The sequence below is a fragment of the Bombus pascuorum genome, chromosome 12, assembly GCF_905332965.1.
Source record: "Bombus pascuorum chromosome 12, iyBomPasc1.1, whole genome shotgun sequence".
Classification (NCBI taxonomy): domain Eukaryota; kingdom Metazoa; phylum Arthropoda; class Insecta; order Hymenoptera; family Apidae; genus Bombus; species Bombus pascuorum.
In genome coordinates, this window is record NC_083499.1 from 7547260 (window position 1) to 7574726 (window position 27467).

The 27467-nt window shown below is 31.6% G+C and overlaps 3 protein-coding genes across 4 annotated transcripts; 2 read left to right on the plus strand and 1 right to left on the minus strand.

Annotated features, from left to right (window-relative positions):
- Positions 1–6832: 6832 nt before the first annotated feature.
- Positions 6833–13317, plus strand: LOC132912702 (SH3KBP1-binding protein 1). Of its 2 annotated transcripts, none has more exons than XM_060970363.1 (11): positions 6833–7064; positions 7219–7532; positions 7617–7772; positions 7845–8033; positions 8102–8578; positions 8653–8769; positions 10269–10408; positions 10480–10666; positions 10740–11018; positions 11092–11293; positions 13064–13317. In XM_060970363.1, exons 1-10 carry the CDS (start codon positions 7000–7002, stop codon positions 11289–11291), a joined length of 2124 nt encoding a protein of 707 aa, XP_060826346.1. In that variant the 5' UTR covers positions 6833–6999; the 3' UTR covers positions 11292–11293; positions 13064–13317. The 2 variants fall into 2 exon arrangements, with proteins under 2 accessions (XP_060826346.1, XP_060826347.1); XM_060970364.1 differs by lacking the exon at positions 13064–13317 and adding an exon at positions 11396–11824 and having other exon boundaries at positions 6861–7064.
- On the minus strand, positions 12098–14347 carry LOC132912721 (CAAX prenyl protease 2). The gene is made up of 6 exons (XM_060970404.1): positions 14193–14347; positions 13581–13686; positions 13377–13515; positions 13039–13275; positions 12908–12970; positions 12098–12835 (listed from the first exon to the last, which is right to left on the minus strand). The coding sequence occupies exons 1-6, from the start codon at positions 14345–14347 to the stop codon at positions 12621–12623; spliced, it is 915 nt and encodes a 304-aa protein (XP_060826387.1). The 3' UTR covers positions 12098–12620.
- Positions 14348–14558: 211 nt separating this feature from the next.
- Positions 14559–27410, plus strand: LOC132912697 (F-box only protein 11). Its single transcript, XM_060970359.1, has 8 exons — positions 14559–14681; positions 15887–16234; positions 16315–17103; positions 17196–18048; positions 18120–18340; positions 18417–18635; positions 18714–18921; positions 19036–27410. The coding sequence occupies exons 1-8, from the start codon at positions 14585–14587 to the stop codon at positions 19163–19165; spliced, it is 2865 nt and encodes a 954-aa protein (XP_060826342.1). The 5' UTR covers positions 14559–14584; the 3' UTR covers positions 19166–27410.
- Positions 27411–27467: the final 57 nt, after the last annotated feature.

The window sequence follows — 27467 nt, forward strand, 5'->3', positions numbered from 1 at the left end:
GGAAAAAATCAGAGTGTTTCTCACGCCCTCTGCAATGTATAACGTCGTGTCACGACGATTATAATTATGTTAGAGCAGGAATTTGTTTACTGATCCGGTGAAATTTTTACATCATACAATTCAAACATATTGATATATCAACTCTCATTTTTCTTGATATACAATATATATATAATTACGAAATAATATAATATAATATAATGATTTTAAATAATGCAACAACAAATTAAAAATATTCATCGGTATCGAACAGATATATTGTTCAACAGTATTTCCATTAACAAATGGAGGGATGCTGAAAAAGAAATAAATCCAATAGCCAGAAGGGCGATCCACTCGATAGAATCCCGAACATACCGCGAGTGGAAAATATTTTTCTATTTCGCAACGCTAATTTACTAAATCCATAATCATAAAATAAAAATTTCTCGAAATAAATTGCAAGGAGTGCTTTATCATATTTGCAATGCTATTTAATTTGTTAGTGACAAAAAAAAAGAAGAAAAAAAGAAAGAAAAAATGAAAAATTCGCGGGAGCATACACCGCAGTAGGGTGTTTTAATCATTCACGCAACACTAATAAATACTAACGTATGCACTCATACTTCAACATACGCAACGCTAATATCGAAATGTCGCAGTGCAGCTACATTCGAAGCTGCCGATGCTTGACCACCTTTTTGCAACTGTCTTCGTTGCATCAGGTGATCCAGGAACAGGAACAAGTTTCCACAATCTCAGTGGAAGAAGTTTGGGCATTTCATAGACGCAACACTACGCATAGAAACGCGATCATTCATCAACGCAACGCTAATCGAAAAAGCTATTAAAATAATCTCGATGAAATGTATCGCAACGCTAATTCTTAAAATGAATCTAATGTAAAGTTACTATTTATAAATGAAAAAAGAACTACTTCAAATATGCGCGATGGTGACAAATCGCTACGCTACGAAATTAATTCAAAATTAACGTCATTTGAATTCAACTTAAAATAAAACAAAACGCGACAAATTTAAATTCTATTCTTTAATAAATTCTAACAATTATTCACAATAGAAAATACTGAATACAATCGCGACATTTTATAACTCGCAACACTAAAGCAAACGTTAAACGCGAAATTTGGGTTCGCAACTCTAATTGTCAACGCGAAATTTAAATTCGCAACTCTAATTGAAAAATCGCGATTAGCCCAATATGACGATGGGCCGACATGTACGTCGGCAAATAAACAAATCACAACTAATACTACTACAAATACTAAAAGCGAGTACAGTGACAAAGTAGTAACGAGAATGACTTTCCATCCTCTGGATGATCCAGAAAATGAAAAGCCATTAGTAGTTGCCCTCTTGCGTGACAATTTGCCGGGCCTCTTCGGCTCATAGCCTCTTCTTTCTTCGGGCGCGATGCCCGCTGAAACTTACATCTAAGCTCGAGACTTTCTAAATCGCAAACCAAAAAATAACGTACAAAGGTAAAATGAAAACATAAATCGCGGAAGCTGATCCAAGTACATGGATGAACAACGAGCATATAAAGATCGCTGTCCGTTCGCATGTGCATGCTCAAGCAATATTAATGTTCGTGTCGAAACCCAATCGCGACCACGACCGCGGAATTCAAAAAATCGATGGACAAAGCCAAAGACGATGGCATGTTCCATTCGTGTCAGCTTCACCATCGATTTTTCGAATGAAATTTCCTGAAACAGGTTGGACACGCAAAAACGCGCCTACCCGACGAGAGACTGTGCCAACCTGCCCGGCCCTACCTACTTATAGTTAACATTCATACCAGAAAATATACTACCTATCCTACCCGAAAACCTATATTTAAAATTTAAAAAATAGCAAAACAAGCACACCAACACATTCACTCCACGGTTCTCACACATAACCCGGGCGCAAAGGCCTACACTAGAGAGACGTCCCGGGACGCCTCCGACACCCGAGTTTGGCATACAACATGCACACTCTAACATTACGTACCATTTTCCTGAAATCGACTGACGAGGGCTAGCGACCATTGCGTACAACGCGATAAAAGTTAATCTCAATTTTAATTACAAATATTCCTAATTCAGAGAGTGTGTTTATTTTTCAAAGAAATTGTAGATTTGTTATAATTTAACAATAAAATTAATGATACTAATATCTCTGATTCCCTGTATTTGATAACGAATCCTTGTTTTTACAGGTTGTGATTGAAATGATATTGGTATGAATTTATTTTTTATGATTTAGATTTATAGTAAATAGGAAAAGTACGAAAACGACGCAATTCCACAGCCTAACCACACACACTATGTAGAAAGTACGTCGTGCACGATACGCTAACTCATCGTCAGTCGCTTACAAATCATTATAAAATCAATGATCGTCGTACTCATTGCCTTTCTCTCACCCAAGTAACACCTGAGCACGTGAATGAGATCCTGACATTGAATACGGAAGGGGTTAAACCTGAAAATCCTAACTAAAAAACGTATTAGTCCATCTAATTTGTATTTAACGGGCTAATCTTCCTTTATTTTGCATTTTCGAACTTTATCTCTATTATTATCACTATATAGTCTAGATTATTAATTTAATAGTCTACCGAAATACTAATATTGAATTTATTTATAGAAAATAGCACAAATAAAATCAATGTAATATGATTCATTCAAATAATTGACACTATGAATTATTACAATTACATTATAAAAGAAACAAACTGATCCTGAATATGAAATTTATTTAATAATTGACTCAAAATTAAATATTAATGCAAACAACCTCAAGCAATCCCTTCGTCAAAGCACATTTTCGAAAGTATGAAAACAGAACTCAAAACTTGTTGCTTTGACTCCAAAATTTGCCTGTCGCGAAATTTCTTCTTGCACATAAAATTCAATACATTTTAGTACGGCAGGATTGAACTTTAATATCTCTATATGTATATTTTAAATCAATACCCACATTTAAAAATGAAGGGCAAACAATTAAATCCTTTGAAATAATGTCATCAGAAAACAGAAAGTAAAATAAAAGAACTTATTATTATCATTATCATTAGATATGCAATTTTGAATGCAACGAAGTCGGAGGGTATCCAACTTCATTATTACGAAATATTTAATTAAGTCATTGCAATTCTCAGTAAATACACATTCTGACTTTAAAAATAATTATAGTGAATATATCTTCAATCACAAATATTCAAATTAATTATTAATATAATATCGTTTATATCAGTTAGTACCATTATCGATATTATTAATATAAAATTTTTCAGTATCATGTAATTGATATAAAAAAACGCGATATGCAAGACCTATCCTGAACTAATAAATAATACATAGAAGAAATGTTACTACTCGCGGATATAACAAATATCCGCGATCACTGTATTCGCAAAAAATTCTACGTAAATTACAACCAATCACCCGTATCGATTCGGACCTTTCGTCCTACGACATGATTGAGTGACCGGAGGAACAAAAATGCATGCGACTTACGATATGATGCGAAGAACGTAATCATCGATGATAGACCATGGTGTAGGGAAGGTCATGGTGTAGATCGTCATCAAGGAGGAGCCAAGTAGTGCCATAGAAGAAAACTGTAACAAAACATGGAATATTATAATTTGTTCTTAAGGAAAATGTTAATTATTTGAAAAATTTGAAATAGTGGAATATTAATCTCTATTAAAATTATAATAACAATATTCAATTCAAGAATAACAAATTTAAATAACAAGGAATAAAATTAGGTACAGATTACAAAATTACTTACGTTCTTGGCTTTTGAAGCCCCACTAGGTTCTTTTCAGGAAACAGGAAGAAGAGGAAGGAGTGATAAACCTTTAACAAAATATGAACTATTATATATAAATGATACATATGTATGAATAATTTCTTTTTATGACTAATTTATTATGAAAACTAAATGATGATTGATCAAAAAATTTGAGATAATGAAATATGAAATACTCTATGGAAACTTTGAACTTTAATAATAATAGAAAAGTTAAATTGCTAGTAAACTTTAAGTACTATGACAATTGAAATTCTGATATTAAAGTTTAAGGTCAGACCTTATTTTTTAATTAATAATAATTGAAGCAAAATACAAAGAATGAAATTAATTGGAATATGACACGCAAAGATTCTTACATGCTTACATATGAAGCATCACCGCATTCTTCCCAAAACACAGGAAGAAATGGGAATTGTGAAAAACCTGAAACAAAGCAAATGAAATGTTACAATTTGTTTAAAGAGTTCGAAGGTAATGAAAGATAAAACTCTATTCAAACTTGAAATTTTAATAATAATAAAATTCGAAATTCTATTAAAATCTAATTATTACATAAATTGGAACGCTAAAATAACATTTTCTAACCTAGGACTGATAAGAATCTAATAATTTCTGAAGCATGATAAACATTTTTATTGTGTATTTCAATATTGAAACTCTAAAATTTTATATCAATAGAAATTAATAATAGTTCAATCAAAATATGAATAATAAAATTAATCAGAACAGAGTATACAGGAATACTTACATTATTGAGTTCCAGGAGAGGCTGTATCCTCTTGCGAAACCTGCGAGTCTACTACCGAAAGCGAATGTTTAAAAAGATATATAAAAAAAGAAAAAAAAAGGACTATTAACACGTCCGTAGTTAAATAACAATCGGCGAACACACTGACTCTAATTTCGCGTACAACTATTGTAATTGAATTTATAATTATTGAACTATTGTGCTCTAGAAAATACAAATGTTATTATGCAACTAACACTGACTCTACCAACCGCATTGCGCGCGGTCACAAACATTCTCTGAAAAGAAGTTGTGTTAGCAAGGAGGCAGAGTAGGAGGCTGAACATTTGTTTACGAAATACTGTTGCTTCTCGAAACTTATATACTATATGTTGATTATTTATTTTTCATCAATAAACAGGTATTCCATATACATATTACATATACAAGAAAATAGAATATACGTGCAATATTTCAAACATTGTTTATGCATTGTAAAATATTTTCTAACATATTTCCAAATATTTATTACTATTCTAAAATATGAAACCAATTCTACAAGAAAAATTCAATTGTGAATGTTCGTTATCAGAGTTTGAAATATGGTTTTTATTAATATATTACGTTGTACTTTATGGAGATTCGACAATGCTTGTGATAAATTAAACTTTCTTAACTAAACATGACTGAAGTGATTATGGTATATATATAATCTTGCACCGAAACGTGTTTGAGCAATATTATTCGGTCTCTTCCAAGAAAATAATAAACTGATTTTCTCGTACAAATATATAAAAACATAATAACATCACGATAGACTATCTTCTAATAATACTTAAATGATTCGTATAATTTGCCATACATTGATGTAAAAACATTAATTACTTAATGATATATCCGATTATTAATGACGATCTATATACCCGAATTATTTTTAAGAAATCATTTCTATAATCTTTTTCTTTTTTTTAATATTTTCAACAAATTATACAACTATTTATAAAATAATGTCATTATATATCAATTGTAAGTTATATAGTAATTATGTAGCAAATATCGATTACCTTTGATCCAATAAAAGGGAAAAATAAACGTGTACATACGTTTGGCTTATTGTAATAGCTCAATCATTACCAAGTTTGCATGAGAAATCGACGAATTATTAATTAATTAATATCTGTGGCGTCCATTATCTCTTCCGTAAACCCCTTTTCTTTGTCATCTACTAGTGATCTGTAACCATCTCTAATCAGTAAAGAAAACCAACAATTCCAAATACATGTATGATGAAACCAAGAATTTATAATAATAGAACAAATTATAATAAAATAAAGAAATAATAGAACCCAAATTCTATTTCAAAGGCCGGTAATATGAACTATCGATGACTCTAATCGTCAGATATGCAGTCAACGATAAAAGTACATGGAAAGTTTCGCAAAACCACTTAATTTTATTCAAATGATAATTAATAAGTAATTAAATAAGAACGTACTATTTAAATGAAGCAGGTGGGAGTGTGAAAATGATGATAAAATCGAAATAAAAGTACTAATAATGACGGGTACCGCTACAATATTTACTCCACAAATTTCAGCAGCAAATTTAAGAATAGCGAATGACGCAACATTATACGCCAATGAAAATGCTCAATTTGAGTTTGCAATATTCTGCGTCAATAGGAACGCTCGATTTGAATTCGCAATATTTTGCACCAATAGGAGCGCCAGATTTTTCTATATAGAAGCGCGCACAAATTTTATCTATTCAAATAGTCTAATTGAATTGGTAAATAGAAAACATATTTAAGATAATATTCGTTAATAATTATAAATAAAATTATATTCTTAGCGAAAAGTTTTTATGTGTTATACAACTAAAGCTACTATTATTAAATAAAATATCGTATTAGTAAAAATACCATTACGATACATTATTTAATTATTCATAATATCATTAATAACTATATTTCAATAATTCAAATATTTTAACAAAAAAAAGTACAAAATGAAAGAATTGTTCTATCTTGTTTTATGAATGTCTTAATTAAAAATAAAGTTCACTTTTAAAATTATTTAAAATGTAATTATAAATTATAATAATTATAAATCAATTAAATGTTTCTAATTGAGAACAATTTATTATTAGTGTTTATTTTGCTATTAATTGATGTATAAATTATAAAATTTTTATTTTGTAACACATGCTAAGATTATTTTGTGTTACAGTGATTTTAATTTAAACCAATACCACACACACACATCTATATGTGTTGATAGGTATCTCTCTGTGCTTATGTGAGTTTCATTAAAGCGACACTCACTGTGCAACTGTGGAGCTAACCATAAGTTGAAGTTATTCTCTTGTTCATAACCTATCGAAAGTAGAATGTAATTCTTTTTTCGTTTTAGAAATATTAAAATAAGACATGCAACATCAAAATAAAAGTTTGAATCACTTATAATGATGGCTGTACCACCTTCTTTTGGACTTAGTGATATTGTACATTTGAACGTTGGTGGAACAAGGTACAAACAAAAGCGTTTACTTACTTTCAGGCAGAGTATGATAAATATATAATCATTTTTAATTGTTAATCGGCAACTAAATGCTATTATATAATTTAGAAAGTGATACATTTTAAGCTATTTTTGTAATTATCTGAAATTATTCATTATTTAGGTTTTCAACATCAAAACAGACGCTAACATGGGTTCCAGATTCATTTTTTACAGCTTTATTAAGTAACAGAATTGCCAGTCACAGAGATGAAATTGGTGCATTATTTATAGATAGGGATCCAAAATTATTTTCTATTATATTAAATTATCTTCGTACAAAGGATATTGATTTAAAGAATGTAGATCTTCGAACATTGAGACATGAAGCTGAATATTACGGTATTACTCCATTGGTTAAGAGATTAATGCTATGCGAAGATTTAACTCAGTCTTCTTGTGGAGATGTTTTGTTTTATGGTTATTTACCACCACCAAGTAAGATTAATCAACCCTCTTTAATTAAGTAAAATATATATAAAATGCAATTATACTTAGATTTTATATATTATAATTGGAAAGGTATACCATTGCAAGAACCTACCACTGTTGCATCAAATGTAGGAGATGTGTCTGTTCATGGCAGAAGTCCTGCCAATAATACAAATTCCAGAGCAGATGTACCATCTACCTCCCAAATTACAACTCCTGGAACTTCTAATAGCCACAATAATAATGGTACAAAACATATATTCATTAATTTTATTTATTTAGTAATTACTGCAAACATCTAATACAAATTTACTTTAGGACAACAAAACCATAAAGGAGTACTTAATAGTCATATGCGAAATTCTTCATTAGATTATAGAATCCAACAAAAAGGCTTACCACATTCACGTACATCATCTCTAGATTTAAGACATGTTAGGAATAATTCAGCAGATTTAAATAAATTGTATAAAAATGATATAAGTTTAGTATTTGGGCCTCAGCAAGGTAAACATAATTATTTTATTTGTGATTCTAGTAAAAAAAATAGTATTAAAACATATTTTTTTATATAGTTTCATCATGGGTTGATCCCTTAAGAGTTCAAATCATAAAAGCACATCATAATTGGATTGTAATTGCTTATGCTCATTTTATAACATGTTATCGACTTAAAGACTCATCTGGTTGGCAACATGCATTTACTAGTCCTCACATTGAATCAGTAATTGAAAGAGTGGCAATAACATCAAAATTAAGTACCAGTGGCGATGTTAAAATGGTTGCAATTTCTTATGGAAATCAGGTCAGATTATGGAGTATTTCAGCAAATGGAATGAAGAATATTGGTACATTTAATCTAAATGTTCGTGTGGAATATTTATTTTTTATTGGAAGCCAATTAGTTGCTCTATCTCCTACTGACAAAATCGGTGTATGGCATGCTATGACACATCATTGGCAAATACAAGATGTAGTACCTATTTTGTCATTTGACACAGCTGGTTCGTTTCTTCTATTAGGCTGCAACAATGGATCTATTTATTATATTGGTAATAAAAAATTATAATACTTTTAAAATAAAATAGATTTTATAATTATGACTGAATAGACAATTAATTTTCAGACATGGAAAAGTTTCCTTTAAGAATGAAGGACAATGACTTACTTGTAACTGAATTATACCGCGATCCAAACTATGATCCCATTACCGCCATATCTGTATATTTAACACCAAAAACATGTAAGTTTTAATATTCATTTTTCATATTGCAATATTATACTGATAAATAGTTAAATATAAAAGTTGTAGGTAAATGATAATTAACTTATGGTTCGTAACATTGAATATTACAGTATCTCTATTCCAGAAATATCTTTTCCAGTGACGTACAAATAAGTGGACTAAAATTTAATTATTAAATCTGCTTGTGTATTGAGGAATGTAATAACAAACGTCACTTTCATAATATATGTTTTTTACATTCTTTAATGATTGTACGACTTTTTTTATTATTTATATATCATTAATTAATTCTAATCACAAATTTCACTATGTATTTGTTCTTTGTAATAGAAAGTCTAATTTTTTTTTTACTTACATCAATAAGTGTCATATTTATTCAAGTACAAGTATCCTATTTTTTATTATAAAGTTCAATGCTATATTTGAATATTAATAAGAGTTTATTATTACATTCTTTGCTTCATGATTTCGTACAACTGGATAAATAGCACAAGGCAAGTATGGGTCGATATGACAATGTTCTACAATATTTTCACATTCAAGTCATAGTTCAAATTGACATATACATATTTCTCTACATTTTATATTGCATTGGACAGAACACATTATTTTGAGTACTAGTATTCATACCCTTCCTCTCCAGATATAGTATATCATTTTGTATCAAATCAATGCACAAGTTCATATTCACATATTGCTTTTAATAGCACCTTTAATTAAAATTCTTTATGCATATATTTACATACATCAAAGAAGTAGCTTTTATTTATATTACTTTAAATTAGAACATACAAAAAAATAGTAATATATATCCAATAAACAGTCAAAAATACATTTAAAGCACTAATAATTATTTTTGTCTTAGACTACACACCCCGCTATCCTTATGCATCCAGTTGTACTTATTAACACTTTTATCTTTTTTTTACTTTATTACGTATGTCAAGTGACATAATAATATATTTATAGCGGCATCTGAGAGGGGAAGGAAAGGGAATAAACAACATATACCTCTGCTTGCATAGTTATCCTTTGTTTTAAACAATTCCAAATGCATATCAATATTATTTTATTTACTACATACATCATAATTATAATTTCGTTATATGCATTGTAAATATTTGTATACTTACCGTTTTTTCTAGTATATATACATACAATTTTATTAAAATATAAACAATATACATTTTCTCCTAGTTAAAAAAAATTCGAAATGACTGTTTATGAACATTTATTCTTTTTTAATCGTCATGTTATAACGCATGTAATATGTACATAGGTCAATTATTAACGAAAATGAACATATTAATTAACAAATATAACATATATTATAAATGTATCTTTCATTACTACAGTTTTCAATATATGTAATGTCGGTATCGTGTCATTTACATTTTATATTAAGACATGTAGTTACATTAAAAGATTTTAATATTTTAAAGAGAAATAGTGTAGAATAGTGTAGAATACTGTAATTTTATAATTTTTTTATGCAGCTGTCTGTGGTAATTGGATTGAAATTGCATATGGTACAAAATCTGGCAGTGTTCGAGTTATTGTCCAACATCCTGAAACTGTAGGACATGGCCCACAACTGTTTCAAACATTTACTGTACATCAAAGTAGTGTAACGAAAGTATGTATTGTATTTACTTCTATTAAAGTGAATTTATAAATTGTCTACGTATGTAATAAATTATATTGTAGGTAACGTTATCAGAAAAATATTTAGTATCCGTTTGTTCAGAATATAACCATGTTAGAAGTTGGGCGGTAACGAGGTTCCGAGGAATGATTTCTACTCAACCTGGTTCAACACCAGAAGCTAGTTTTAAAATTGTTTCTTTAGAAGCAGTTGAATCTTGCATTAGTTATAATGCTGGAAATGACTTTGGTATGTTATTATATGAAAAATCATTGTGATGTTATTAATAAGCAAAAGTTAATTACTTCACCTCAAAACTTAGGACCATTTGGTGAACAAGATGATGAACAAGTCTTTGTTCAAAAAGTTGTACCTGAGACAGATCAATTGTTTGTACGCTTAGCATCAAATGGAAAGAGAGTCTGTGTAATCAAATCAGTGGATGGTAGTATTATAAGCTCCTTTTATGTGCATGAATGTGAAGGATCCAGCCGTATGGGTTCAAGACCCAGGCGTTTTATATTCACTGGTCATTCCAATGGTACCATTCAAATGTGGGACCTTACAACAGCTTTAGAACCATCTTTCTCTTCTACTCAAAGTAACATTCTTATTTTTTTCTCTTTTAATGAATATAATAATACCAATTATAATACCAAACATGTTGATTGTAGATGTCTCTGGTGGCCCCACGCCAGAAGAACTTTGGAAATTATTAGATCAATGTGATTTAAGTAACAGCCATTCCTCGACGCCATGTATTAGTCCATGTCCATCACTTATATCTACAGGCCCAAGTATAAAAACTAGCAATGTACTATTTCTTAATCAATCACAAAGTACTGACGCAACACCTGGACCTAGTCAAGTATGAAGGTAATACAGAAAAATGTATTTTATAGAAACTTTAAGAACTGATTTTTTATATTTAGAAATGATTTTCTTTATTTCGAATCATTAACAAAAGAATATTTACAGTTACAGTTCCTAATATAACAATTTTAATAGTTATAAATAAATATATTAGTTAAAATAAGGAACAATAATATGCATTTTCTTTGCGTCACTTGAAATTTTACATTACATATTGTTCTTCAATAAATGATCTAATATTATGCAAGATATAATTTATAATTTTGTTCTAAAGTAATTTAAGGGTTTTACGATTATATATTCTATGTTACTATGTTATGAAAAGAATGAATTCATTCATGTTATAAATTCAGTTCTTTAAATATATTCAAAGTATATCAAATATCAAATTTTATCAACAATAAATTATGACTAAAATGTATGCATCAAAATGTACAAGATCAAATACACATCTGTTTTTGATCACATTTATGACATACACATGAGTTCTAAAATGGTTTTTCCGAATAAAAGAATGTTATCTCAATATATAAACTTTTATATATTTTCTTGTATTTCTTTACTATATAAATACTTATACACATTTATGGCAAATATTGTAATACTGTTATCTGTTATTTCTGTGATTTAAATAAACATTAAATGTATGTATTGCTAGTTCTTATATTAATGTAAATATGTTTCTGTATATGTAAGTAGAAAACAGTTAAGTAAATTTAAAATAAAAACTTTTTCATACTTGTACATTATATCAGAAAACATTTCCAAAAAGATATATTTTTATGGAAATAACAATTTTTTTATCAGTTCAAAATAACACACTGTTTATTGTAACAATGTCATATCTTTTTAACTATACAATATTTTATTAACATCTTTATTTTAAGAACTTCGCCTAAAGTTCTATTGGCATTCATGATTATAACTATGTAAATTGAATTAAATTTGAGGCACTACGGTGATTTTATATTAGTCCTATATTGCATGATTAAGTTCCCTATGGTAACTTTTTTGCATAATAATTACATTATACAAAACATGTTCAAAAAATTAGAACTAAAAAATCTTGTATTACACGAATTTGATTAGCTTCTAACTTATAAAAGTACGTCTGTGTTTGATAAAATTGCACTTATATGTAATTATATCTATTATGTAATTTGCAAAACAGTCTCGTCAACTTGTATGAGATACATTTTGTTAAGTAACAAATACTTCTTAAAAAATATCATGCAATATAAATTCTTAAAACGATATCAGTTCAAGTTAGACTAGTTTTTTTATAAAAATTTTACATAACATTAGTGACATTGTTGCAAATAAATCACACTCATATAAAATTTTTATGCCAAAATAAATTATTATAAAATAATCTTGGATTTGTCATTGGTGTCAATAAAAAACACCAGGCTACTAATCCAATTACAAACAAAGAAAACAATCCAGCTCTTTTTAAAGGATCTTTAACTGCAACAACTTCAGAAAGATCAGGACATCCCATATGATTACAAAAAGAATGTGCCGTAAACGGCGCTGCTAAATGTCCTATAAAAAGTTATAAATTAAATAAAAAGACATATAAAATTAAATAAAAAATAATTGGTCAAAATACTACACCTGTTTTAGCAAAAAGAAAGGCAGCATATGCACCAAACAGTGTCGTAAACGCAAATTGGAAACCTACATCAAAAATATATTATGACAAATTTAATAGTATACTTAAATTGAAATTAAACGAAAGTACTTACAAGATATAAAAAGGGCATGTTTCAGATTCATGCCTGCTTTCACCCTGTCTACTACATGATGAAAATGAGCAACACCAAAAAATAAAGGACATACAAATATGGCAGTAGTTGGTGTAAAACATTGCAAAAGCAATGGTAACATACATGCTCTAAATGTCCATTCTTCAGCTAAAGGAGCAACTACTAGATTTCTCCACCATATTATTGTTCGTACACTCCCAAGCCAATACATAGGCTCTAAAATCATTAAATATATATTTATGAAGTAATCTTTCATAATTATCAAGTTATTTGATTTAAATATTTAGACCCTTATATAATTATTCCAAGATACTAACCAGTATATAGTCTCCAAAGTCCATTGAAACCTTGTACACATATTGGCCCTAGAAATAGTATCATTGTTAATAATAATGGTATCACAATTGCTTGAATTAAACCAGGCCATCGCAGACCCAATAACTCCCAAATTGTTGCCTAAAAGTTGTAAATTACAATATGGACTTTACTATATAATTAATTATATCATTGTATGTAATTACCTTTTGAAATATTTTTTCATTTATTCCAAAATATAATAAAGCAGGAGATATAAGGGACATAATAAAAACGCTAAAAAATCTTTTTTTTATTACAGTAGGATGTTCCCTGCAATAAAAAAAGTTTCACTAGTGTTTTATTGATTTTGCGCTTTTTCTTAAAGTATTACTTTTTAATTAAAACTTTCGATTAACAATAAATTCTCCGAAAAGAATTAGGATTTTAATGTCAAGCGGAACTATAATAAAATTTCCAATGTTTGAAAAATATATAGTTAAACATTTGAAATCAATATTATTGGCAGTAAATAGTTATCGATATAGTGATTTGACACAGTCGATTTGAAATGACGCGCCAATTATAGAAGAAATTGAAAGAAAAAGTTGGCCAATAGAGGCGCTGTAGATTCGATTCTTGTCCAGAAAAGCGACTGCGTGAATGAGAGAATCAAAGAGTAGACATATTCATGTTCTCGGCCGACGTGAATACAGTTACACTTTGTTCGTGGTTTCCTGTGGTTCACTGTTAAAGGACCGATAGAGAGAGCATACACGGTTCAACAAAATGGACATTTAAAGATTAACGTTTATCCGGTTGTTAATCGGTATACATACCTACTGTACGGAGAATTCCATACATAGAGACTCGCGACATACATCACCGATAAAACGAAACATGATAGAATTGCGGTTATGCAGGATAAATCGGTATTTCGGCCCATGGTCTCCATAACTCCATACTGATGTTGGTTGCTTGTGTCGCGATCCATTGCAGAAGAGGGAATCGGTAAGGGGTAGAAGGCAAGAGAGAAGGATCGCTTTGGTTGGAGGGAGGTCGGCGAGGAAAGAGGGGAGAACAGAAATTCATCCGATTGGCGGTCTGGCACCAGTCGGCAGTCCTACCGTCAATGAGAAGATGGCCGCTGGGCTCGGTGGAAGTGTCGCCATTGTTTAGTGTTTAGTTGTTTTACCGTTTCTCGCATAATTTTCCGGGAAGCACGATAAAAATGCCAAGTGCGTCGTTCACATCGTCGCGCAATTACGTGCGAAGATCCCGAAGAAAAGGTGCAAACAGAATTCCCCTGCCTTCGAGAACCACCTCGGGTAAGAAAACTGCATCCGGAGCTCGGTTCACTGCTCACCTGTCTCAACGAAAGACTTCTTCGCCTTCACCTACTTCGATATTCCCTGGTTAATCATCTAAACGATCCCACATGCTACGAATTCAAACTTAATCCTTCTCATCAATTCTATTTCCACTTTAGAGATTAGAACGAACGACAACTCCGTCAAACCCACTGCCCACACGTCTTCTCACACGATTTTCTCAGACTCGGGATGGCCGAAAAACGTAGAACCGATGCCTCATTGACGTTTACCCAAAATCAACATACGCTCGCCAGTTTTATCACCACCCTTCTTTTTACTAACATCGATCATGATATCGCGTACTTCACGATCGTCAATTTTTACTCTGGAATGTCGGCTCAAAGTCTATTCCTCTCACCCCACTCCCCTTTTTTTTATAATTCTCATTTATTAAACGTTCAGCTGTACGAAACTTACAACCGATTCTTCTGTGATTTCGATAATCTCTCTGTAATATCAAGGCATAAGGTCAGGCATCTTCCAATCTGATATTATACTAACCATAGATTTTCTGTTAAATTAGTATAATGTTCTACTTTCCCAAACCACATTGTGTACTCCTAATACATAATTGCAGATGTTGCTATTGTTTTCTGAATATAATAATAATAATACTTTTGTCCTAAAATATGGTTGATTAATTAGTTATATATAGTGCCAATAGGCAAGGACTATATATAGTAAACAATAAATAAAATTAGTTACACGTATACATTGAACATAGAAAATGATATATGTTCCAAGAATTACAATAGTGCCTTTCATAAATTGTTCGTGCTTTTTGCTTCTGACTTCATCTCCTACATATCATTCCTTAAATTTATCCTTTGTAATCAATCTTGTCAATTAAATAGTAATTCATATATTAGTGTCACTCTATATTTCTAATAATTAATTATGATTTTAATGTAAATCTGCCAATGTGTATGGATGTCAAAACATGTTTAAATCAATTATGATTAAAAGACTCAGAATAAATATGCATCCATAAAGCAGAACAAATTAATATGACTGTGATTATTATGTGTAATATAAAATATACAATTATTCTTTCATTTATTTGAAATTAATTATAAATTTGATAAATACTTGGTATGTAATATATGTATTAAAATATTAAATATAACAATATTAGTAGTTGTAACATTGTGTGATTCCAGCCGAGCCATGCGATTTGCCATGTTCAGCATCAAATCAGATACCTCCTGGGGGTGGAGTTGGTGGTGGAGGGGGAGGAGGAGGAGGAGGTGGTGGAGGTGGGGGTGGAAGTGGTGGAAGAGGATCGTCACCCAGCGTCTCTGGTGTTGCAGCACCATCACCTTCCCCGTCACACTCTCACTCATCCCCATATGATCTAAGACGTAAAAGTCCACCTCATCCAGATCCTGCTCCTGGTACCAGTTCTGCCCTACCTCCTTCAGGTGGCAGTAGTATAGGAGCCACTCTTGGTTCTTCCTCTTTACCAGCAAGAAAACGACCTAGACGGACTTGTTCGTTATCCACAGATGGTATGTTTTCTAGTAATTAGATGTCATCTTAGATGTTACATCAATGAAAGAATCTTTTAAAATCTTTCATTATTTTACAGGTACAAATACAAATACTGCAGCGCATTATCTTCAGTATGAGTTACCAGATGAAGTGCTGCTTACTATATTTAATTATCTAATGGAACAAGATCTATGTAGAGTTTCCCAGGTTTGCAAACGTTTTCAAACAATTGCAAATGACACTGAACTATGGAAGTCCCTCTATCAGCAAGTCTATGAATATGATTTACCACTATTTAATCCTGCACCTTGTAAATTTGAATTTGTTTCCCCGGATGAATCAGACTATCCAAACCCATGGAAAGAAAGCTTTAGACAACTATATAGAGGTGTACATGTTAGGCCAGGATTTCAGGATTTGAAGTTTAAAGGTCGGAATTTGCCATACTTTAATACAGTTCAGGGAGCATTAGATTATGTAGATGAATATAGAAGCAATAGTGGCCCCTCGTCAAATAATAGCACAACTACAAGTGGTCAAGGGAATTGTTGTGGAAACAATTCCCAGGTAACAGAAGAAGCACCCCAACATCTGGTTTTCTTACATGCTGGAATATATAGAGGCGAATTTCTTGTAATCGACAGCGACGTTGCATTAATCGGAGCAGCACCCGGAAATGTAGCAGAATCTGTTATATTAGAACGAGAAAGTGAATCTACAGTTATGTTTGTAGAAGGAGCAAAACGAGCTTATGCCGGTCACCTCACATTAAAGTTTACCCCAGACGTTACTAGCACAGTGCCACACCATAAACATTATTGTTTGGAAGTTGGTGAAAATTGCAGTCCCACGGTTGATCATTGTATTATTAGGAGTTCGAGTGTTGGTAAGTAACACGTCTAGATTGTAAAATAATTTGTTTATTGAATTATAGATTTATTTATTTTTAAATTTACTATTGGTTCTCCAACTTTCTAGTTGGAGCGGCTGTTTGCGTGTCAGGGGTAGGAGCGAATCCTGTAGTGAAGAATTGTGACATATCAGATTGTGAAAATGTTGGACTCTATGTCACTGATTATGCACAAGGAACTTACGAGGACAATGAAATTTCCAGAAATGCATTAGCAGGAATCTGGGTGAAGAATTATGCAAATCCAATCATGCGAAGGAATCATATTCATCACGGAAGGGATGTCGGAATCTTTACGTTTGATAATGGTCTCGGGTATTTCGAGGCTAACGATATCCATAATAATCGAATAGCAGGTTTTGAAGTAAAAGCTGGTGCTAATCCAACGGTTGTGCATTGTGAAATACACCATGGCCAGACAGGTGGAATTTATGTTCATGAGAATGGTTTAGGGCAATTTATCGATAACAAAATTCACTCGAATAATTTCGCTGGTGTTTGGATTACCTCCAATTCGAATCCCACTATTCGTAGAAATGAAATTTATAATGGTCATCAAGGGGGAGTATATATATTTGGAGAAGGAAGAGGCTTGATCGAACACAATAATATTTATGGTAACGCACTAGCTGGTATACAAATCAGAACAAATTCGGATCCTATTGTTAGACATAATAAAATACATCATGGTCAACATGGTGGTATATACGTGCATGAAAAGGGACAAGGTTTAATCGAAGAAAACGAAGTATATGCAAATACATTAGCAGGTGTTTGGATAACTACAGGATCGACGCCGGTATTAAGAAGAAATCGTATTCATAGCGGAAAACAAGTTGGAGTTTATTTTTATGATAATGGACATGGTAAACTAGAAGACAATGATATTTTCAATCATTTGTATTCAGGAGTACAAATAAGGTAAGATATTGTATCACGAAACAAATATTATGTTTTCTTATTTCTCCATATTAATTGTCTTGTAATGTTAGGACTGGAAGTAATCCAGTAATACGCGGGAATAAAATATGGGGTGGACAAAATGGTGGCGTTCTTGTGTATAATAGCGGATTAGGCTTACTCGAACAAAATGAAATTTTTGATAATGCAATGGCTGGAGTTTGGATTAAAACAGATAGTAATCCTACGTTAAAAAGAAACAAAATATTCGATGGGCGAGATGGTGGAATTTGTATATTTAATGGTGGCAAAGGTAAATTTTATATTTATTTTTAATTTTAGTAAATTTCTCTAATTAAAATAATCATGTATTTTATTTTGCGCCGCAGGTGTCCTCGAAGAAAATGATATATTTCGTAACGCTCAAGCAGGAGTGCTTATTTCCACACAATCCCATCCTGTCTTAAGGAGAAACCGAATTTTCGATGGATTGGCAGCCGGTGTCGAAATAACGAACAATGCGACTGCTACATTGGAATTTAATCAAATTTTCAATAATAGATTCGGCGGTCTATGTTTAGCAAGTGGAGTACAACCAACAACTAGAGGTTAACATATTTCTCTTTACATATATAGTATTAAATCATATGAAAAGAACAGATGGTCATTGATTTTTATTTTTCCAGGCAATAAAATATTTAATAATCAAGATGCAGTTGAAAAAGCGGTCGGAAACGGCCAATGTTTATACAAAATTTCGTCATATACCTCTTTCCCTATGCATGATTTCTATCGTTGCCAAACATGCAATACAACAGATCGTAATGCAATTTGTGTAAACTGCATAAAAACCTGTCACGCTGGACACGACGTAGAATTTATTAGACATGACCGGTAAGTATCATTGATAATATTAATATCCACCAAAAAGAATTTATAATGTTAAATATGTTGCAGTACCATAAAGTTTTTGTATGTAACAGATTGGTAATTGACTTATGTTTTCAGATTCTTCTGTGACTGTGGTGCTGGAACATTGAGTAATCAATGTCAACTTCAGGGTGAACCTACACAAGATACAGACACGTTATACGATAGTGCGGCACCAATGGAGTCACATACACTTATGGTCAACTAGGAACTAACATAAACTAAATAAAACAATCAACACTGAGTCTGTAAGTCCCATGCATTGCAAACAAGGAATAGTTTGTTGCAGAGTTCTTTATTATGACACTTGTTCCTTCACGTCCCTCATTGTGATTGTTATTTTGTAAAGCTACCGTTATTGTTAACATATTCCAATTAATAATAATTTCATTATCATCATTATTATTATTATTGTCATCGTCATTATCGTTATTCGCTTCATTTTCACCATCATCGCGATGATTAAAATTACCACATCCATTTTCATTATTTTGTAATATTATATTCGTGAGTATATAAATGAAAGAACCGTACTATTATCATTATCATCATTATCATTATTATGGAGAGATAGTACACTTCTTATGAAAAAATTAGTACCCTCCGTTCCGATGTATATCTTAATATAAACAGATATACGTTAATTGATATTTGTGTTTGGTCAGATATAGAGGAACAACTTTATTTGATGTAACACAAGTTTTATTTGGAGAAAGGAAAATTGTTAGGAAACTGATTTCTTCTCTTTTGCTTTTTTCATTGCTCTTTGTTGAAAGCAATTTCACAAGATAAAAATAATATTTCTTGTGATTATGTAATAAAGAACTCCGCAACGAAAAAGAAAAAAGACGTCAATGATTAAGAAAAATAAGTGACAATGGATTTCTTATGTAAGCAAATCTATTAATTAGATAACATCAAATTTATTTAAACATGTAACAAAAAAAAAGTACTGTGGTTAAACGTTAATCAACCGAAGACATACTATAAACTTTTGATGTGATTCTTTCCATTAAGTTTCGTTAATTCTTAACTTCATATATAAAGCAAAGAAAGTGCAGTGAATTTGTGTAAAAAGATGAAATTAAGAAAAAACGTATGTGTATACGCCGTTAGGAAAAAGACACGTGACAATCGTGACAATATTTAAAGAAAACTGTTTAAACAATGAAAAAGTTCGTGCAATGCAACAGCATTGATAAAAAGGAATAATTCTCTAAGCTTACGATAAAACACAGTGTCGCGGATGTAAATTGTGTATAATCGTATCGTTAATAAACGCGAATAGACAGTAGCATTAAATAAATGACTTGCTACTTGAACAAAAACACTTTGACCTCATATAAGTTGTGAGGAAGGCCCATTACAAGATTTCTCACTCACGATCGAATGAAACTTAACACGCTAGTGCATTAAAACAAAGAAAACCATGAAGAAGTGCATATTGTGTATTTATAACAATGAAATTGTTGGTCATGCTGAATGAAGTCAGCTAGCTTCAAGATAAAAATTGGAAGAGCAATTAGAAGCAGTTACAATAATTAAATGATAGGACAAGTGCGGCTTTGATAAATCTGTGGTACAAATTTTGAAGCATGGCAGGCGAGTACAAGCAAAATGAAGATCAATGATGACATACTGAAACGGATGTCTAAAAAATGTGATATGTAAAATTCACAACTGGAATAATCAAAATGAAACTGAAAGACCTGTACAATTCTAAGAATCTTTTTTGCAATGTAAGTGTACCTCATAATACACATATACAGTTCTTCAATTCTACTATCCATATTGTGAATAGTGATGGCTCTAAGTTGCCCGATGGGGAAAGTGCATAATAAGACGATACTGTATTTAAAAAGTAAATTTAAAAGGAATTTACGTCATGTGCATTGATGTATACCAGTGAAAACAAAGGAAAGGAAAAGTTTATGGAGGAAAGTAAAAAAAATGCTATATACTGTCCAAGGAACAGTTTTAAAAAAAAAGTAATCTCGAATTTTTAAAGTAATCCGATTTTTTTAATATTATGTTAGCGGTAAAATCTAATCATATTATTATAATTGTATTTCAAGGGCTATTGGCTCTTGTACGAAGAAAATGAACAAAAAGCGCCTATTAGCGATAATTTTAGACGCAATCACATCCATTTATTCAAATGATACTATATTAAAATAAGTAGGCAAAACATTCGAAACCATTGTGGTAAAATTTTGTTGCGGAAACAAAATTTTACAAGTCAGTCCTATGTAGTACTTTTGTATATCATTTGGTAGAAAATGGATAATGGTACATGAGAATTGCCTTTGAACTTACTGACCTAAGGTATGTAGTATTATACACCTCAGTGTCATACTATACATAGTATAACTATATATAATGAAAACATATGTTCACTGAAAATATTAAGGGCGTATGTCAAAGGCATTTTTCGTTTGTGCACATTAGAACGCAAACTTTTTACGGTTTTTTTTCTTTTTTTCTTTTTGAGTGATAGTCTTTATGCTCAGTTGTTTTGTTTAAAAAAAACATTTATCTGGAAGATATGAATTCTTTTTGTAATGATATTTGAAACTTGGAGAGGAACTACAGAAAAAAGAAAATTTCCTTACGAAACAAAGACAAAGAATAGAAAAGAAAAAAAGTAAAAAATCTATAACACTTGAACATCATCAAACAGAAACCGAAATTTTCTTGTACGCTCTCTATGCTGTAATATATTTATCAAAATTTATTTGTCGATTGTTTTTTAGTACTATCTCGAGTATTATTTACGAAATGTTAAATATGTGTTTATGTATTTACGAGAAATGAATATTGGATTATAAAAGTAGAACTGGCGACCTCTTTATGTATGTGTCCTTTTTGTGTGTTTCATAACACCGACTCTCATGGATATTATTATTATTGTTCGATTATTCAAGGGGGAATGAGCGTTTTTCTGTGATTTTTCCATCCTCTCACAGTTTCAAAGTATGTTGAATTATAATATTCTTATTCTGAACATTGATTTGCGCAGCAGCCGTTTGGAACGCGTTTTTGAACGTGCAACGAACGATTTTACTTTCCTAAATGCTAATCTCATGGAACGATTCTGTGGCTTCCATACCGGCTATTTTTGAAATCTCACAGGCACGTCCAGAGTTACACGAGTGATTAAATCTATAAAGAAAAATTTAAAAAAAAGAAAGAAAGAAACGAATATTACACAATGTCTTTGCACAAACGTGAAACTTCCAAAACAAAGAGGGAAAATACAAAAAGAGCGAAAAAGAATCGTCGAACGATTCACTGCTCGGCTGCAGCACGATTCAAATGTTTCTTCTGTTTCTTGTTGTTGGATGTTTAGAATGTAAGATTTGAGATCAGCAATAGAAATCTCTGTTATGTTTGAATTTTTTATAAGTTTCGTGATATAAAAACAGGCGATCTTCACTGGATATAAAAAGAAAGAGAGAAAAATTCCAAAGAAGAATTTATTTATTCTGTTGTCTGAGGAAATCATTGAAATACTGTAAAACTTTGGTATTAAAAAGGCGGTAAAAGAGGGGAAAGGAAAAAAGAGTAATGAAATTTAACGTTGAATGTGTACACATATATGCATTCGATAAAGCATTTAGAGCTTAAAAAAAAAAATTGGTGCATATACAAAATTCTTCCTGTGAATATTCTTGAAAAGAGAATCTGCGATAGTTCTATATATATTACTTTTTAGTTTCGCTCATTATTGTATATTATCCGATATGTTTGTTTGTCGAATTATTGTGAATGTAAAGTGTTTTTAACTCGTTTTTTTTTTCTTTATTATTAAGTCGTCTTACGTTAATGCGCATTTTATTTATCAAATCTTGTTTTCCTTGTTTTTTTTATTTTGCCTTTTTTGTTCATTTTGCATTATGTCGTAATATCTCTATTTCTTTTCTCGTCATTTCATTCCATGTGTACACTATCCACCGAAACGTTTTACTCTGATCTTTCGAACAGCAAAAAACTTGCCATTAATTACGTTAGTTGCCATAGTTCTCTCGGTTTCGTTTTTGCGGCAGGGAGAAAAGCTATATGTAGAGATATATAGATATAAATAAATGAAACTGTGCAAAGCAGAAGGGAAGAAAGAATAAAAAGTAAAGAGAACCAGAGTGGAACATGAACCTGCAAAAGCTAATGCCACAACGTATTCTGTAAATATTAATTTGCCCATTATATATATAAATATAATTATATATATATATATATATAAATATATAAACACCATTGATTATACTATTATAAAAAAATATATTATTACCAATTGTAATTTTTATTTTATTTTTTTTCGTATCCTTATTATGATCGATACTAATAATTATTGTTGGCTTTTTTTGTTTTGTTGCACTTGCAGCAATATCATGTAAAAGCGCAAATGAAATCTTTCGAGGAGAATGCAAATTTCCAATAGCCTCAAACTTACGAAATCGAACAGATCCAATGATATCCCAACCGGAAAAAAGAGTACTTTATTTTTTTTTTTTTTTTTTTTTTTTTTTTTTCCTTAGAATTTCCAATGAATCATATAAGAATTACATTGTCACGTATAATATAAATTATATCCGTTAACTTTTTGTGCAATTTCGTTCACGGACTATGAAAAGATGGAAGGAAATTGTTAAACTGTGTATTGTTCGTAGGTATACGATTGCGTAATGCTATGCTTGTTCACGGATGGAAACAGTTACGATTAAGACTATACATTAGAATTGTAAGTACACAAGTGACAGAGACAGACAATTTTGCGAGACTAAAATAATCCCGAACTTTTTTGAAAATAGTTCTCACTTTTACGTAATACAAAGGAAGATTTACAGATGCCATGGCCTTAAAGAAATGTACACCTAAAAAAGCTCTTATAGTATACATACAGCGGTATCTAAGAGATATATGCCCTTAACAAATATTACGTATAATCGATACCGATATCTTACAACGGAAAGTTGTGCCGGGGTGAATTTTTCATGCAGCTCAAATATCATTCAGAGAAGTTTCGGTGAAAACACGCAGTTTTATTAACAGATGTGTATCGTTTATTGCATTAAACCTCCATCGGATCCAATGTATCTCTTCTTTTTTCGTTTCCCTATGTCAGTTATATCTTATTTCGATCAAACGCTACGATCCTCTGTAAAAAAAAAAAGAATATATAATGGGATAAGAATATTTTTGAAATTTGATCTCTGTAAAAAGAACAAAGTAAGAAATACAATAGAAGTGCATGATAATTTAAACGATATTGTTAATATCATCGCTGTTATTCGATACATTGTAATCGATGAAGGTTTAAGAAGCGGCAAACAGGAGATTAAGTTGCGATTTCGCGAGTGAAACGCATAAGCGCAGCCTTATATTGTATTTTCATATAGTACAACACGCCGATACGTGAAAATGATAATTGATAAGTTAATCGTTTTTGTATTCTCGGGTCTACTTGTTATCGATCGCGGTCGAAATGGATCGCCGCGTTCTCGATGCATAGAGCGTTCAGTGCTTCCGAACCGAACGAACTGTATATTCCTTGATTCGATGATCACGTTCGCTGTATATCGATACATGGTAGGGCTGGTATTATAATAATAGTGTCTTATAGACGAGAGCGTCTTACGACTTGCTCGATTCGTATTGAAACGATGATGAAGCTAAATCTAGGCAACAGAAAGTAATGCGCGAGAAAGAAGAGAAATGGCAAACGCCCAGAGTTACACAGCGTGCAAGTGAGGGAAGAAAGACAAGATATCAGGATGGGGAGATGAAAGGATTTTATAAGCGAAGAAGAAGAAGAGAACATCTATTTTTCACGAGACGTCGATCGTGAAAATGTACAATAAGTTCAATTTGTAAATACGTCACGCGTAATTATCTTACTTAAGTATATATAATATCGTTCGAAAAAAGCGGCGAATAACAATTATTATTATTATTATTATTATTATCATTATTATTATTATTATTATTATTATCGATATTATTATTATTATATCGATATACAAGCCGTAAAACGAGGAACTTTGCTCCTTAAGGATACTTTTCTAAGTAGAAAAGAGAGAGGAAGAGACGCGCGTTCAAACGATTCGTTGTTTCTTAGCTAAGTAAGCTCGATTTCCACGCTTTAACGTTGCATAAGAGAAATACCGCGAAGAAAAAGTAAACGCGGCAACAATACTGGTAGAAGGGATAAGATGTTAAATGAGTATTCAATGAGACTTTTTTGTATGAACAAATAAACCGAACTAATTTTTTTCACATAATTCGCGTTTACTAGTTGTAAGATCGTCAAATCTAATACGTTGCCGCGGCACACAAAATGATCAAAGGATATAGCAAAAGGAGGAAAGAAGAGGTAATTTAAGTCGATGTATCTAGAAACGACTCTATGCTGAAGATATTAATCGAAATTAAATTAAAGCGACACGATTCCGCGCGTAGTGCCAATGCATTGGAGCGGAGGAAGCAATACGACGTTATGCGTATTGTAAAAGTATTAAACTTGTGTGAATTTGTCTTGATTATTTTTCGTTTCACATAATAAAAGATTAAAGAAAGAAAGTAAGGACCGGTGCTAAACGATGTATTTGTACGTTCAAGGTACTCATACATGCACAGGAATGCGGAAATTCATAAGAGAAACGTCTGCACAGGAATTGAAAGAATGAATTTTGTTTTTGGATACATAAAGAAGAAGGTATACAATGATATTATTTAATTATTAATTTGAACAAAAAGAACACAGAAAAGCAAGCAATGGCCTATAGATATAGAAGAGAATCGTTCTTTCTTTTTCTTCTAGGCGAAACCGACGGACTGTATAGCATGTAGACATAATAAATTTAGTGATCGAAATGTCGACTCAAATTCTACAAGCGAGGAGAGAGGAAGACAGCGTACGCACGATCATTTCCTTTTCAGATATAAAAACTCGCACCCGCACTCGATCTTTTCCTGCGTTCTATAATGTTCGCGCGGCGACAACAACTGTATTATTCAACTGTATAATAGATCCCTTAGCCCGTAAGCAGATATAAAAGATATTAATTCGATAACTGAATTCGATCGACTCTCTTGTCCAAGGCGATGCAGCCAAGGTATTTTTACCAAATCAAAAACGTCTGTGCGTTGCAACGCTAAATCAGCCTCGAACAGGATCTATTCTTGATCTATTCTTTCTTCCAATCATTGTTTTCAATTTCTCATTGAAAGAAACGGAAGAAATGAAAACTTAAACAATAGTTTGAAATAATAAGTGTTAAAGATAAGATTTATAAAGATTAAAAAGACTTTGTAGTAAAAGGTGTCTGATTAAAAAAAGAAAATCGCAAAGTAAATTGACTGTATCGCCTTGCGCACGCCTGTATCATAATGAAACGCACGAATTATCATGTGTCATATAAATATATATATATAAATATAAAAATTATATATATATAAATACAAATATATATAAATAACTAACAATAATGATAATAATTAAGTACCTTACACGTATAAGCAGTATCCAAGAAATCCGAACTAGTTGCACCAAGTGCCATAGTCCATAGGTCACAGTACGTTTAATATAGCGAGAGAGAGACTACTCGTAGTCGTTGCTAGGGGCAAGAGGAAAGAAAAAGCGTAATAAAAAAAGGAAAAAATCGAAAAAAACACACGCATATAGAGTGAATATAAAAGAAAGAAGGAAAGGGAAAGGCAGATCGAACACGTGGTGTTTGACGGCTGGCTAAGTCCTGTTCTTATTGCTTATTGTTAAGGTGAACGAGCGTGAAGTGGCAGCTAGCAATCAACTAAAAACACGCGAGAGAGAAAAAAAGGAGAGTTATGTAGTCCGTGTGACCCAAGATTTCCGATGGGCCGGTTTCGCCCATCTTCTGGAGAACGTTTTAGAACATAAAGCAGACACCAATATGACAATATACTAATGAAATTAATTTCCGGTCCTGTTGCTCGGTTACTATTGTCCATTGCCTCCATCTCCTACCCCTTCGAAGGAAACTTGGAAAAACGAAAAAAAAAAAGAATGAAAGAAAAAAGGAAACACCGAACATCCATTTACTGTACAATTTCGCCGTTTATTTTTCGACACGTTAGTACATGCGATTAGACGTGGATCCCGGCTCGCAAAATCCGTGCATTCCCCGACGAAAGAGTTGAAGGATGCGAGAGAGAGAGAGAGAGAGTGAGAAAGGGCGAACGAGTGTGAGAGAGGGAGCGAAAGGGAAAGAATAGACGCAATTGTAAAACACGTTACGATCGTGAATGAATCTTGAGACGAAATGCGTGTGACCGTTCTTTTTTTTTTTTCTTTTTGCGAGAACATTATCAATTATCTTAAAGGAAGAAAAAGAAAATGACAAAAAAATACTGTAGTAACGTCGCAATTGTATGTTGTAAACATTACTATTTCAAATATAATGTCATTATTAACAGGAGAGAGTTTCTCACTTCCCACCACCCGTGGAGTTCCTCGAACACGGGGCGAAATCTTT